The 16,416-nt window shown below is 40.8% G+C and overlaps 1 protein-coding gene across 2 annotated transcripts in view; it reads right to left on the reverse strand.

Annotated features, from left to right (window-relative positions):
* LOC146991463 (phospholipid-transporting ATPase ABCA1-like) overlaps nucleotides 1–9,877 on the reverse strand; it is a 33,437-nt gene extending 23,560 nt beyond the window's left edge. For both annotated transcript variants that reach the window (XM_085773222.1, XM_085773214.1), the window contains exons 1-6: nucleotides 9,776–9,877; nucleotides 8,483–8,576; nucleotides 7,100–7,241; nucleotides 6,733–6,851; nucleotides 2,477–2,598; nucleotides 186–377 (exon numbers count right to left, since the gene is read on the reverse strand). In XM_085773222.1, the coding sequence (XP_085629348.1) occupies nucleotides 186–377; nucleotides 2,477–2,598; nucleotides 6,733–6,851; nucleotides 7,100–7,241; nucleotides 8,483–8,576; nucleotides 9,776–9,841 (735 nt within the window). In that variant the 5' untranslated portion in view covers nucleotides 9,842–9,877. The remainder of the gene's footprint in view (nucleotides 1–185; nucleotides 378–2,476; nucleotides 2,599–6,732; nucleotides 6,852–7,099; nucleotides 7,242–8,482; nucleotides 8,577–9,775) is intronic.
* Between the last annotated feature and the right edge of the window lie 6,539 nt (nucleotides 9,878–16,416).

Here is a 16,416-nt window from a genome sequence, read left to right on the forward strand (position 1 = left end):
ATACTTTGTCCCAGTAAAACTGTGTGTTTGTTATAATCTGCCTGATGGTCTCATGATGCTTTTTGTGGGTTTTTTTGTTATGATACTCATGAAGAAGCATTACACTTCAGTGGATTAATCTATTTGATCTGGCCATCATACTCTACAACCGGTCTATATGCGTGTACCTTGGCAGATGAACTCACCCGAATGGGCTTGAGGAAGTCCAAGTTGGATAGGAAGTGGCTCTGGGCCTGGTCCAGCCAGTCACTGGACGACTTGCAGATAATTTCTTGAGTCATACGGGACACGTTGCGGTCAGCAATGTGGACAAACTCTTCCAGTGGCGTGGCGTTACAGAGGTCTCTGAGATGGAAGCCGAAACCCTTAGTCAGCACCTAGACAAGGAGAAAAGAGAAAGATCAGCAATTAGAGAATTATGACACACATGTGAGTTAGATACTGTGAAAAGAAACAAGGGGAAATAATAATAATAAAAAATGTAGGTACAGTAGTCATTGCTTATTCTTCATTTTAAATATGTAAAAAAATGTAAATGCAGAGTATTTTAACTTCAGTCAAAATGCCACAGGATAAACATGTACTGTTTGTGTTTCACCACATAGTTTCTTTAGTGCTTGTTCTTGACTCTATCGAGCATCAGTTACTTTTCTAAAACCTGACCATGAGAACGAAACACTGACGCTCAGAGAAAGATATTAACCAGAGCAAACCCAAGGGAAAGAAATGTTATGAATGTCAATACTGGGGCATTCCAAGGATATCTTTACAAAAGCTTTTTGATAAACAATATAATCCAAATAAAAATCCACTCCAAGAGATGTGTGTATGACGATAAAAAGCAATATCATTTTCACTATTTCTGATAAAATTGTCTTCACGCCTTTAAAAAAAAATTGGTCGAACAACATTACTTGCAAAAGCGCACAGCTGAGCCTGTGAGGGCTGAGTGACAAATGTCCTTTTTCTGGGACATCAAGGACTGGACAGAGGCTCTGTTTTCTCTGACAGAGTCAAGATGTTCATAAACATGTGAGCGTGTTTATAAGTGTGTGTGAGAGAGAGAGAGGCAGAGAGAGAGAGAGAGAGAGAGAGAGAGAGAGAGAGAGAGAGAGAGAGAGAGACGAGCACATTGACTTATCTTCTAAATGTCCTTGACAAGTCTGTGTTATGCCATAATATTTATCACATAGGCAGAGCTGGTAATCTTTTCATTGGAAACATATCAGGGATTACAAGTCAGGATTGGTGATCATATTGAATGCCAATGATTCAAAACATATTTGACAGATTCTTCTTCTTCTTATATAGAATAATTGTGAAAAAAAACAAAAAGTGGTTTCCATATAACAAGTGGCATCTCAGTCATTTCCACCTCTGTCCTCATACAATGAGCCAAGAGATCATCTAAAACTAACATATATATACTCCTGTGTCCTCTATAGCCTGTACTATACCCTCTTTGATCAATAGATGTCTGGCAGAGAGAGACAGGGGAGGGTGGGGGGTTGCACAGACTCATTTGGTGTAACGTGAATTTGTCTTTCAGCCTCTGTCGCTGCACGTGAGGAGAAATCGGGGAAGGGGAGGAGGGGAGACGTCATGTGACCTTGGCCCACCAACTGCAGAGGAGGGATGTTGTGACGGGCTGGGATGGGAGCTGTTGTTGGGGTGGGCCTATGTATCCTAATGAGTAAATGTATGTGATATGGGATTATACAAATATACGTGATATGAATGGGGGGGGGGGGTTGTGTGTGTATGTGTGTGTGTGTGGTGTAACTGCAACACCGATTATCATCTCAACTACAAAAAAAAGGAATGATATGAGGTGCAGGAAGAGAGGAATGAAATGAAGAGCAGAGGAGATAACAATAACAGAAAGAGGAGACTGAGTGAGAAATAGGAAAAACAGAAAAATGAAAATAAGAAAAGAAAAAATCAGTGAGGATACAGGGACGAAAGGAAAATAAAATCATTATTTCCCAAATAGAATTATACTTTTTTTTATGAAGGAAAAAAAAAACATAGGGAAAAGAAAGGCCTAAAAGCATAGGCAAAATCTACCCCCCCCCCCCACAGTGATTTTTCTGTGGGGTATTAAGGGCTTAGCTGTGCCACAGCAGAGTCCTGTGGCCGTCGAGCCAAGGTCACTGGATTAATGCACAAGCACTGTGGCCAGGGGAGCATGATTATCTCATATGTGAAAAGTACACAAGAGAGAGGCTGCGTTGAGGATGATGATGTGCTTTTCAGTATGGGCAGCTGACAGGTTGATCCATGTGGATTAATCATTTTAGTTACAACGATTTCAACAATCAGTGATTTTCATTGTTTGCCGATGAGGGGAAATGAAAGAATGGTTACATTTTTAACTGTGGAAACGTGGATGTAAAGAGTGCATTGCTGTTCTAAAAACTGCAATCAGATACATGAGGATTCATTTTAGGAAACAATACTATATGTGACAGTTTACCTTCTCCAGATTGACGTCGGCCTCCACTATCTGCTTCAGCGCATGGCGAGGAAGTGAGGCATTGTGGTGCAAGAAGTGAGAAAGAGTCTCATCGTCTTGCAAGAAGTCCTTCAACTTGAAACCTAGAGAAAAAAGACACAGAAATATTAAGTCAACTGACCATCAGGCACAACAGCCATGGAAAATAAAGCGTCTTTACTTTGTGGTTGATACTGATAGCAGGACAGCCAGCAGTGTTCCCAGCAGCGGAGGTGGTAAAATCTTATTTCCACTTTGGGCTTTTAACCACTTCCTCACTTAATGGCGGAGCAAAACAAGTTAAAAATGTATCCTGCCATATGTGACCGGCATTTATCGAATTCCCAGACTTTCCTTGTGTGGATTATACATACAACACAAATCACTGGATTTACAGTCTGATGCCAAATTAATTCATATATCTAATATAAATAAACAGATACAGATTTGTCTTCACTGGCTTTGGGAACTTTTTGTACTTCTGCTGCATTCCTGAGAAGTCAAAGCATTTATGAAACTGGCCTGAGTCAGCTGTGTGGCTGGACGCAAACACGCAAGCACACACACACACACACACACACACACACACACACACACACACACACATACACACATACACACATACACACATACACACACTCCTACACTCTGTGAACTCAGATGGGGGTTACTATAGGGCATTCCACTTTGGCACAGATACTGCCACTCCATTCCCCTTCCTGCCTCCATTTCTCCTTCTTCACCTTTCACCTAGTTTCTATTCGGTGAAACTCTGCTCTCCAAAAGTCTTATCAAAACCTACTGAATGCTGAGTCGAATTTTGATTGCTGTGTTTGAACATGTCTTCCTACTCCCCCCTCGCTCCCGTCCCTCTTCCCTTAATCTCCGGTAACTCTATTCCTTTTTACGATCTTTTATAGCTATCAGATGAAAACCAAACGCAGACACAAACACACACTGAAACAGGAAACACTTTGCTGTGACCAAACCGAGCATCCTCTGGGAGGAAGTGAAAGAGAACAGTGTGTTTCTGTGAGTCGGGGGAGTGCACGTGTAATGCTGCCTCCGTCGCTGTGCATGCCGTTTGTGTTTGAGGTGTGAGTGTGTGTTGCACAGACATCCCTATCTTTTGTACTCTCCCCAGGCCTGTCTGTGTGTGTATCTGTGCACCTGTGCCTGTGTGTGCATGCATGTGCCCTCTATTCTCAGAGGGGAACAACCAGGGAGTGCTAATAAGGTCTAATCAGTGTCCCTGTAGGAAGTCGAAGCTCCCATGGTGCACTGCATCCAGGCCCTTGAGGATACACCAGACTAGGTGGTGCAACCTTGTTAAAATGGACAGTCAGGGTTAGGGTGGATCTATGTGGATCTATGCGTGTATCTAATTCCCTTGTTTTATCTTATCTATGTGTGTTTATCTTCGTCTTTGAGCAGGACAACAAAAGTAGTAACAAACCTTATCTGTGTTTGTTTGTGTGTTTTTTTTCCTATGTTGGAGCAGACAGGAAACAAAGGTTAGTTTTAAACTAACACGTGCATGTCTGCACAGGCCCATGGTGGTGCAAATCTTGTTTTAAATGAAATAGCACCTTGACAACTGTGTCATCACAGACTCATCCACAAACAGCCTGTAATTTTAGTGAATGTATGCCCCAAATGTTTTGGTAGTCACATCGACAAAAGATGGCTGCTGCATGAAACCAGCTGACAAAATGGCTGTGTGATGGATGGGCTGTTTCAGTGCAGAGACTGAAGGAAAGATGACTTGTTGGATTGTATGTCTGAGTGCGACTGATTTGTCTGAGAAGTGAAGCTATTTTTAGGTTAAAGATATTATGTTGAGGAGGTAAATGTAAAGTTTGAAGTTGACATGTTGGACTGCTGTTTATGGTTGAACTGATGAGTGCTGACTTTACTCTTTTCGATTCCTAATGAAGAGTGCGATTCAAGGATGTGTGTGTTTTGGTGTCTGTGAAAAAACAAGAATAGGCAGCAAAGTGTCCATTTTAAGAGATCAGACTCAGACATGTCAAGCCTCTGAATCAAGTGGAGACTTTTAAGGCAGTCAGTGAGATAAAATATGAAGGTGGTGAGAGGCTAAAAATATAAGATGTTCTTCTCTATTATGCAATCGCACTCTCAGCCTCACTTTTGTGAAGAGACAGATGGTGGGATACCTGTAGCACATCTAATCTTAATGGCAGTAAGAAAACCTTTCTATCCTTAAAAATGCTGCATGAATTTGTTGTTACAATGTTTGTTCATTTTCATTCTGTACTGTCTCATGGCAGAAACACATTAGACATGATGAAAAAACAGAGAGAAATCTAATTACTACTACTATACGTCTGACCTTTATCATCCCCCCTCTTCCATGTTAGTGTAAATCCCATTCTCTGACCCCGTCAGTCGCTGAATTATTAACCGACACGTGAGGGGCTCTTTGATCCACGCTGTTATTCCTATAGCGTCACTCTGCAGCGGCAGCGGTCGCTCTGTTTGCTGTCTCCCGCTTCATGACCGTCCCCACGCTACATCAACACATCCCTCACGTGGCTCATAGACAAATACAGAGGGGAATACGGACATGGGATTGAATACTATCGGAACGCTGTGCATTAAGAAATCAATTGTGATGAAGTGCACAGATGCCACAAACCCTTTTTGAAATAATTAATGATGCTCAATAGAATATCTTACAAATTAAAAATGGATTTTAAAAAAATCAAGGCAGAACCCTGGCTCTGCTCAGTGTGGTGAAAATGTAAAAGAAAAAACATTAATAGCAGATAATAAAACAATCCATTACTGGCTATTAGTGGCCTGTAATGTATACCGCAAACAACATGGCGGAAGATAGAAGAGACGTTTCTGTTGCATACAGTATCCTGTGATCTTGCTCCTTTTTTTAGACCATGCCTCTCTTTGTGGGAATATTGTAAAACAAACCTTCGCTCTGGGCTTACAGAGCAGACGGAAGCCAACACAATAAAGAGCCTTGATCATTCTGCTTTGTTGCATCATTTCTTATATTAGACTCTACTCAATGTACTTTAACATTGAGGGTCTGATGTGAAAGCAAGCTAATACCCTTCTATTTATAGAAAGCAAATGGACGGATTTCACATGAAAATGAGAGAAATATTACTGAGGCAAAACAACCTTAATGGAACAAACAAGACACCGCCATCTAATTAGACTCGCTCATTTCACTTTAGAAATTAACTAAGGTCAGTGGTTACATCACTGCTGTTTACTGTTCCTGCAACCTGTCCTGTAATGCCCTTCCTTGTCTTATTATCCTTTGTTTTATACAGTATTGCAGCTTTTTCGTAACATGTTTTCCTTTTTCTTTTTGTCTTTGTAAGCATGGTGGAGCATGGAAAACAGAGATTGCTCCCAGCATGCCTCTCACATCGGAGCAACGGGTACCAAATTCAAATGGAAATCATTTCCTGAGCAAAATCTTTTCTGTGCAAAGTTAATGTGTCTGTGTGACCTCTGTTCAAGAGAAAAGTATGTGCAGAGTTCAATGCAGCCCTCTTTCCTATTTTCAGGTTACTTTGACTGAGTCAGCAGCACAGCGGGGGCATCAACAACATGTTATTTTAAGAGGACGATCTTTCTCTGCTCTGCAACAGCTGAGGTCAGGATGATGAAACAGATACCTTAGCGCTAATATTTAAGATAACATTTGAATGTGTCGGTAAAAATTTGATAAGAGAGTCAGTGGTAGACAACTTCTGCAGTCTGTCCTCATACACAGGAAGCCGCAAACACTCCAGTCAGAACAACATGGCATTTTACTACCAGATCTGTGCTGTGATTATACGGTGGGTGATGCATGACTCTCTGTTTTTTTCTCATGTCTTGTAGACCGCCTCTACCACGTCACAAGAACGCTTAGGACATGGGCCCACCATGGCTGGCAGACAGTGATAAGGAAGGGACATGTTACACCCTCAACAACCCCCTGAAGACTCAGAGTGCGCCTCAGCTCTGCAGCAGTGACCTTGACTAGTCACGTTTATCTGGTTTGAGCAAGTTACTAATCAGCTTTTTGTTCATTTATTCAGTAATCTGTAGTCATTTCAGTCAAAAAACCCTTCCTTTTTTTAAATGTAGGTGTTAATTTACAGTATTACAAAGCTATGATGAAAACTTGACAGTTTAAGGGGTGGGTTCAACAATCGGTCATGTAACAGCTTTAAAACCCAGAAAAAGTAAGTTGTCCTTACCGGCAGTGTTCTTCTGCAGCTTCCTGAGGGCCCTCAGCAGTCCTTTGTATCCCTCATAGCTCTTATCGTTTTGAGTGTACAGCAGGATCTTCTTGGCATCGTTGAACAGACGGGAGATTCTGATCACATCCACGGAGACACAAGAAAAACACACTGTTTCACATCCCTGGATAATTTCAGTCCTGAGAGGATGGCCTCTCAGTTATGTAAAAGAATGTATTTGGTGTTGAATCAAAATCATTATTATTGTTTATAAAGGGCTGAATAAAATCACCACAAGGTCACACAAAACACCTTTTTTTTTTCTTTGAACTGAGTGAAAACCAAAGCAGTGTGTTGGTTGACTATGAATAAATGTTTTACTTACATGGAATCATTGAAGTTTCCCACCACCCCGGGGCTCTCTCCAGGGGTGGGGTTGCGGAAGCAGGGGTTGTTGGCGTTACAGATGATGCCTTGTACCCAGGGCAACGTACCTGCTGAGGGCATGGCCTTGTTCGGGAAATGGCCTGGAGAATTAAAACATATAATTATGATAAGTTTGAAGTTTACATATCCATTTACATACATCATTAGACCCAGTTCTTCTTAGAACATTTGTCAGTCTTGCAAATCAGGTCAATGCTACCATTTTCACAGTCTTCTCTCAGTAACAAGCTAGTTTACTTTACTTTCTCTCTACAAAACCATAACAACCTTTAAAAAAAAAAGCCTTTCGGTCTTTAAATAATCATGTCAGCTCTTTTAACAGCAGTCAAAAAAGATCATTAGGTTCTCTGTCCACACAGCATGTGGACTGTGACACATATGCCACAGCCATCACTGCATTTAGAATCAGCTTTAGAAGTTGCTGACTTTATCTTGTATGAACTCTTATCAGCTGATTTTACTGCTACTGCTGCAATTTGCAGAGGTTAACTAGCTATAGAGAAGACAAAGACAAATATACAAAGTGACAAATGGGTCAGCAAGTTGACACACTTCTTTGGGGTTCACTGGGTTAACCAGGTTTGGACTGGTTTTACGCTGCAGTTTGGTGTCAATGATTTTGTTCCAAATAGGGAACTGGTTCGGTCGTCAACCGATCGATCATTGGCAAGTTCATCATGATTACATAACTACACTTGATCTGTTTGAAAGTAGGTACTTTAAAGTCTACATTTGTGAACAGGCTCAATCCTGTGTTAACTTTTCCAAATCTCCTCCATGGAACTGACTCACCAAAAAAAACCAAAATGACGTATGTACACAAAATGATCGACTCGTATGAACAAGTTTTCTAAAGAACATGTAAGAACTGAAATTAATAAGCAGATAATGGAAGGAAACTGAGTGAGTGCTTTCATTTCCGAGAGTGAAAAATCTAATTTGAAGAGCTGTGTGAGTGTGTGTGTGTGTGTGTGTGTGTGTGTGTGCTTTCAACCAGTGATAATCTTGCTGAGTTGAAACATGGTCAAAGTTGTGAAACTGGCTCTGACAACAAATGATACTGTAATTCTTTTCCAGGAGCTGAGGGTCCGATCACATGTTCACAAAGTGCAAACAAATATTGACAAATCCAACTGATCTATCTGCGACAGTAACATGGAAACCTTGGATGACTCACAAGCTGCTCGTACCTTGAACCGAGAGGCAAACATTTGACAATGCATTCAACAGTAGTATAAAAAAAATCTAAATGGAGTGAAGACAGTGAAGACAGTTTTGGCTGCTTCCCTCCCTTCCCCTCACTCTCTTAAGGTCTGCTTACATTCATGTTGCTCGTAGGGTGGATAGTGTATCCGGACCGAGATCAGGATGAAGAAGATGAACAGGGGCCAGATAATCTCAATCAGCAGCTGGATCTAAGAAAAGAGGACGACAAAGGATGTAAACAAAACATATTAAACAGAATTTTACACTTGTGGAACATGAGACACGTAAAAAAAGATGTGTCAATCAGTTCAACTAAGGATAATCTCAACTACTTTAAAAAAAAACATCTGCAGTTGTGTGCATGTATATGTGTGTGTAGAGAGGGGGGGGGGGGGGCTGTCAGCTGTTGTCCTTTATATACAGTAATCCCACCATGGGTCTGGGTAAAGTATATGGGTTAATTAGGGGAGACAGAGAGAAAGAGGTCTGCAGGGTTTAAAGGACTATGTGTTTGTCCATCTGCTCCATATGGCCCCTCCGCTTCAGCTGCCTGCGTCTCAGCCGTGTCCAGCATGGCAGACGCGCAGGACGGGGGTAGAGTGTCTAGGAAAAGGCACTGTAGTCCTTTGTTGGGAAAATGACTGGCCTGAAAGTCAAGCAGCCACAGCCGCCACTCTGGGGACAGTTTTCTGATGAACAACTGGTTTAATTGTATGCAGATGAGCCTCTTCACAGATAAAGAAGTTCTATGCTGCAGCTTGGAACTGAATTTGATTCACATGACTTTGAGTGTGTGGGCCTCGACCAGCACAAAATGGCAACAGGATAATGGGTTTGACACGTGAATGTGTCATTGTCACATCTTCGACTGACTCACAGGAATCTGTAAACTGTAATGCTTTTCAGTCTGGCTGAGATATTCGCTTCATTTCCATTGTTGTGGGCTGCACATGTATTGGTTACACGCATATTAATGAGGAAATGCATAAACATATAAAGGCTTTTGTGCTGCACTGACGACGGGTCACATGATACTGGAAAAAATCATGTCTGACTCAAAAGTCGACAGTCCGAAAGTGTGACTGAGACAAACCATTCAGGGAACAAGAGAACTGAAAATAGACCGCCACCATTTTGTTCTCTAAATGGCTTCAGTTTTTTTTTTTTTACGTGCTTAAAAATCTGCTGCAATACATTGTTTGGATTATAGAGACACATTAATATGTGATACTGAACTCAGCGGTGAAACGTCTGGTCAGAGAAACAACATAAGCAATGTTAAATCATTTTTAAAACTGGTATAAAAAAAGTAAGCCCCATAAAAACAAACAGCCAAGTGCATAATTTACTGTGCACTGATCCAGCCCTTTGTTCTTGTGAGTCAGTAATTTGAAACACTCCTACTTACAGTCTGTCTCCGTCTGTAGGTGAAGTTCTTCCAAAGCAGTAAACCCAGTTGAGTGAAGACTGCCATGTTGCCGTCTTCCTAACCTCGCTGAGCACACTCCAGCTCCTCACTGTGACCCCAAAAACAGACAAAGACAGAAGGGTCAGTAACTGCAAACGTGCACATGCTCAACAGGCAAAAGCACAACTCACAAAGTCAAACAAATAACACTTTACACCACTGTGAAAATTCCCCAGATTAAACACACAGTCAGCTGCTGAGCTCTCTTCAGTCTGGCTTTGTTCTTGTGGAGAAAGACATGGTTTACAAAAAATGTAATTCCCAAGTACAATGACGCACAACATGATGTGAAAACAGAACAGAAAAAGGGCACCAAGTACCACCAAGCTGTGATCATGCTAAAAAACTGGACATGAAAAAAAAAGAGTCAAAAATAGAACTTCTCATAAACAAATACTTGAACAGCAATCATCAAGGAGAGGCAGTAATTAACACAGAAAGCATTACCTGCCTATTATGTGCTTCTTAAAGAAAAGAAAACCTTAACAAAAACAGTAAAGAATCATTGCTGACAGAAAATGGGTACGACAACAAATTCACCTATTGAAGAAAACCGTTTATCAGTCCAGCCTTAAGTGCAGCACCACTCAGCAGCACATGAAGTCAACTGATGAGTGAAGAAGGAAGGCTGCTCGCCACAGCAGGAGTGAGGTCCACTTGATGTAGACTCATCTGTTCAAAGGTCACGCTGCAGTTTGACTGAGAGGATGAGTGGGTGGTGGGCAGTTTTCATGTGGTGAAAGTTTGGCAATCCTTTCATCATCCCAAATTTCATCGTGTTCACACCTCATTATCATGCGTGTCACTGTATTTGATGTAAATGCCCCAATGATATATCACCCACATCACCCTTATTGTTACATCTCAACAAAAGAACCTGCTGATTAAACACATGACAGGTAGGTTTTTACTCAAAGCACTGTGATTAACAAATAGACTTCTACACCTTCACACCCATGTCTTAGAGAGACCCTTGGCTTTGTCAGCATTAATTAAATGGCATTTAATTCTTCCCGTATGACATCCTGCGTGGGGCGTGCACTTCTTTGTGCCTATTTGTTTACTGTATTTGCAGTTTCAAAAGTCACTTGATTTGTTTTTTGCAACATCAGACCAGCATCAGGTCCATCCATTAGAGCCAGTAAGAAGACTTACTGCACTTTTGTAACTCTGTGTTTCCTCGTACCTTTTTTTTTTTGAACTGACTGGAAAATAAAACATAAAAGCAACAAAAATTGGGAATTCTCCGGCTAATTTTGTAATCCTGTTCTCAGAGACGGACACCTGGCTGTCCACAGATAAATCAGGTCAGACAGTAAAGACTGAGACCCTTAGATCCCTATTAGGGTCACTGTGGTTTGTAGCATACTTAGCAAAAAAAAAAAACATTTATCTTTTAGCTGTAAGCTTCATCTCATATAATCCCCACTCTATTATTAATAAAGAGGTAATTAACAACATTTAATGAGTACATCTCCTAAATTCATAGCACAGTATAAAGAAAAATTCAACTGTTACTGATGGGGTTAGGGTTAGCGTTAATGGAGCCTCGTTTGTGGCTGTTTCTTCAGGTTTGATGGCAAGTAGCTGGTAGTCTTTAAAGTCAAGGCAATGCTGTTTATTACGTTCCATGTCCTTTATACAGAATGAAGCTGACTGGTAGAGAGCGGAACAACACCACAAGCATGTCAAGGACACAGTAATGACCAAACATGATGCTCTCCCCTGATCAGTTACTTGTATAATGGAAAAAGAACCTTCCTTAATGAAATGGTAATCCAGTTTTCTATGGGTTTACATGAATCTTCCTCTAAATGCAGTCATGACACTCTATTCACATCCAGCCACTTCCCCAGCAGTCGCTATGAAGTCACAGGGTGAAATTCATTTATAAAGTCCTGACACAATTTATGTCTTCAAACATTAAATGATTCCCCCTCTACCAGTGGGGTTGCACAAAAAGAGGTCACAGTATGTATCGACACAAAATACAATATAAGACCGATGTTAAGTTAACAGCGTTGGACTTTAAACAGCAGTAACTCTTCTGCAGCCCACGAACTAACACGCAATTGGCTGTATCAAATAAAGCCACTGGAATGTATAATATGTTGCAATAAAAACCAACAGGAACTTTGAGATCAACAAACAGCACAGTGACCGATGTACACGATCTGCTGTGCTGGTACATCTGTTTTCTCTGTGAGTCACTCTGTTTAAGCTGTCAGCACTCACAGCACATACTTCACCGTTTCATTGAGAAAGAATATAAAAACCTGCTGTGGGCTTTCTCATTAACACATAATCAAAAAACAAACAAAAAAAGAGAAGAGATTCAGACAGTATGATTTTTTTTTCAATATCACTGAATAAATCACTGCAAAAGCAGCTCCTAGTGACTCAACAAGGACAATGGGAGTGAAAGACAAAAACAACATCAGCAGGAGCTGGTCTTGTGTGGGTGTTCATCAACATACAATTTACACCTTGGCCATGTTTTGACGTACATTGGATAGATTTTTCCTTCCTTCCTATGAATCACAGCCAAAATCCTATCTTTTTTCACTCGGTGTTTGTTGTCGATTTTTTTTTTTTACCTAAGCTCCATCATAGTGTGATTCCGGTAAACACTGGTGAAAATACATCGCATGCAGAAGTGAGGGGTTTTTTCTATCGAGTGTTTACTGTTGAGCAGCCAGAATGGTGCAGAGCCAGGGTGCCTCTAGTGGTCGGCACACTATTTTTCCTTTTTTCATTTTTAGACTTGTTTACCATCAATCCTTGCTCACGTGTTATCACACTCATACAGAACCCCCAACCAAGTCCATCTTCTCCATTGTTTTCAGGACACACTGACATGTCATTCAAAATGGAAAACTGCTCAAATTCACTTTTGCCAGTGAGAAAGAAAGACGAAGTAAGAAGACCGTCGATGCTTTTGCAAGAAAGAGACAATTGGAATGAAAACAGTCGACGTCGACACTGCAGATCAAGAGACGTGTATATTAATTGAAAACTGTAAAAAAACCCCAAAAAAAAACAATACATTGCAGCGCTGTCCTCGCACACGTATTCGAAAAATAAGAAGAAAAACAAGAACACGAGAAACAAATGAATAACAATGCAAAACAGGCTGCAGTCGACAGTCATGGAGCGCTATAATTAATTTTGTACTAAGACCCAATAACAAGACAGTGACACTGTCAAAACTCATCGTCTAACTGTCTTGACTCATGCACTTGTGTTTCATTGTTCTGTTGAACTGAGGTTACTGTCGGTCACTCAGCTTCGCGATGCTGAGCTACAGCAGCGTCAAATCAGACCAAATGAATCTGATAGGAAGATGAATGGGCCTTCAGAATTAAAGCTGCAACAAATGTGACCTGTAACTCCTCGTCATCAGGTGATGATGCTTTTTCATTATTCGTTTAAAAATGTTTAATCTGAGGAGAGACAAGAGAGATGGACAAGATATCTTTTCTTTGTGCTTCTATGTTATTATCTGGGTCGATCGTCTGCGTCATATAAAGACGTTGCAACAAAGAGGCTTTTATTTTTTAGTTGTCCCACCGGAAACCATGTGTAGACTATAGGTTAGCTACCTTGACTTTACCTCCGACAGACGGACGAAGATGATACAGACACTCATGATAAAAGAGCAAAAAAACAGCAAAGAAAGCACATGTCATTTCACAAAAATGACAGCAATACTTTGAACATGTAATGATAATTCAGCACACTGCAGACCGCGTTCAACTCGAGACGTTAAAACGAGAAAAACAACAATTCTCAAGGTATTATATCCAATACGCTACCAAAATATGTATTCTTCCTTTTTGACATTTACAATACTCAAAGACATTTCAGAAAATTAAGCTGATAGAATATATGACCACACTGTGATATGAATATGTTTTAACTGTGACACGGTGGCATACATCTCTTTGTTTCTCCAACAAAGAAACTCACAAATCCCGCACAAAAACAGAAAAAAAACAAAAAAACTCACAGACCTTTATCCTGAAATGTGTTAATATCCACTCCTCTCTTCTCATGAAGTGATATCCTTTGTTCAGAACATAACTTTATAAATGGTGAATACACTTCACTCCTCCACGCTCCTCTGGTGCTCTGTCTCAGTGTCGACAAAACTGTATTTTTTTCCTCCAGCAGGCTTTTATAGCGCTGCTCGCTGCGGAGCTGAGCGGAGCGGAGAGAGCAGCGGAGGTAACTATCGGGCACCGTTTGTTGCTGCTCCCAAATAAGGCAAGCACGTGCGGCGTCAAAACATCTCTTAAAGGGCCAGCAGCCTCTTTAATGCGCGGCTCTGCTTTTCAATTACTTCCAGGCGGCCAGGCCCAAGAGGTTTGATAGGAAAATACAAAATTACTATAAGGTTTTTTTTTTCTTTTACACTAAAACTACTTTTAACTGTATTAGGTAAGTTATATATATATATATTTTTTAAATAACCAAAAACATTATTCAAGAGACAATTCAGGCAAATTGAGCAGTGCATTACAACAATTTACACTGTATCAAGACAACACACACAAATGCACCCATAAAAACAAAACCAGAGCTATTAAAAATATGACATGACATGACATGGAAAAACAGTAATACTATAATAATGAAAATGACACAGAAGAATGGCAATACAAATGAGAAGCTCTACACCTCACCTTATGGTGAAAAATAGCCAAGAATCATTTTTGTGCCATAAAAAAAAACATGTTAAATGATTTTAGTATTGCATAGGCAATGTGAAAGTCACTGTATCTGTGAGTGTGTGTGTGTGTGTGTGTGTGTGAGTGTGTGTGTGTGTGTGGGGGGGGGGGTAGATGTGTTCAGTTTATGGCCCAGTCTGAGTATGGGGGAGGGGGGTGAAGCTGTGAGCAGAGGGACAGGGCTGGTTGGGAGATGAGGAGCTGAACAGTCTTGAGGACAAAGGTTACCCCCCTCTTTCTGCCCTACAAAAGCCACCTATAATCAGTTACTACATCATTTTTAAGCGGTGGCATAATGTGGACTTGATGTCTTACAGTAAAATGTGAATGGATGAATAATTTCTGTTTGAAACCAGGGTAACCTGCGGGAGTAAAATTTTCAGACAACAAACTGTATGCTCTATTAGTCTTATCGCCCCAAGTCCTGTCTGGAATCAAATGTCACATTCCCAGCATCCTCTATATTTTTGTTCTGCGTTAAAAGACCGACAGTAGATGAGTGTGAATGCAAATGTACAGTATGTCCATGTAACTGAAACCATTTGTCATGTTATGCTGTGTTTCCACTACTTGGTACCAGCTATGTTAGCCCTGTGGCAGATCCTTGGTCTTCCCTGTCTCTCACCCACTGTGTGCTGGAGTAGTCGCCTGCCCTCCCTGACCCTGGACAGGATAAGCTGCTTAGAAAGTGGATGGATGGATGGATGGATGGATGGATGGATGGATGGATGGATGGATGGATGGATGGATGGATGGATGGATGGATGGACAGCAGGTCACATGCAGTGTTGTTTATAGCTATGAACAATTAATGCAATATCTACAGTACAGCAATAGGCTACACATCTCATGCTGTATGCACATTTCTCCCAAGTCACATCTCTCTATAAGTTTAAGTCACATAGTCTATTAGTAAAACTCATATCAGAACCACATTGCGCTGTTATTTTTAACCATCATCGCTTTATTTTACAGCTTGTTCTTGCTGCTGTGACTCATGCTGTCCTATGGTTATCATACTCATGTTTCATATCCTAAGTGGGATGCTACTGTTTGACTGACTCATTAAGCAACTAATTTCCCTGTGTAAGTAGACACATTTTTCAAATAACTATAATATGTTGTGAGTAAGAAAGTATTTTTCATTTTTTAGTCAGGAAACAATAACCAAGACAAACTGTTGTTGAGCTATGAATAGTTGTCACTCCTAGTTATTCATGAACTTCAGTTTGACAATCACCTTTACTGTTAAAGAGCCTACATAGAGCTTTGGCATACCGACAACCACAAATTCTGTGTTTTTTTTATGACACATAAAAATCCACAGCTAAATTTCCAAGAAGTGCCACTGTGCCCCTAAATGCATCCCCACTGTCTTATTCCCTGTTCCATGAAAGTGTCCCTCTGCGTGTGGCTAAACAATGACATGCCTGTCCTGGTGTAACCTCGGGATAACAGGACCTCTTTGCTGTCCAACGACATTCTGTTCGGGAGAGACTGTAAACATTTCTCATGTCACCAGACACCAGTGCTTGGCTGGTTCTTGTTTGTCTGACTGAGTGGTTGCATGCCACCCACACTAGATTAAACAGAAGCAAAAAGCTATTCTGAGGGACTCCAAGAGGAATTTCAACTTCATGAGGACACAGTTGGGGTCAAGAGAGAGAGGGGACACAAGACTGCACACCTGACACTCCTTGTGTTACACTTTAACAATGCCTCCTGCTTATCATACATGTTTAGGGTCATAACAGTCAGAGTTGGGGAGACTTGAAACTACACGTTGAACTACGTAGCTTAACTACAATTTGCTGCAACTTGCTGGTAGTTAAACTACATTCATATTTTTTG

This window comes from Trachurus japonicus, chromosome 1 (genome assembly GCF_045865225.1).
Source record: "Trachurus japonicus isolate A0001 chromosome 1, Traja_1.0".
In the NCBI taxonomy this organism is placed as follows: Eukaryota; Metazoa; Chordata; class Actinopteri; order Carangiformes; family Carangidae; genus Trachurus; species Trachurus japonicus.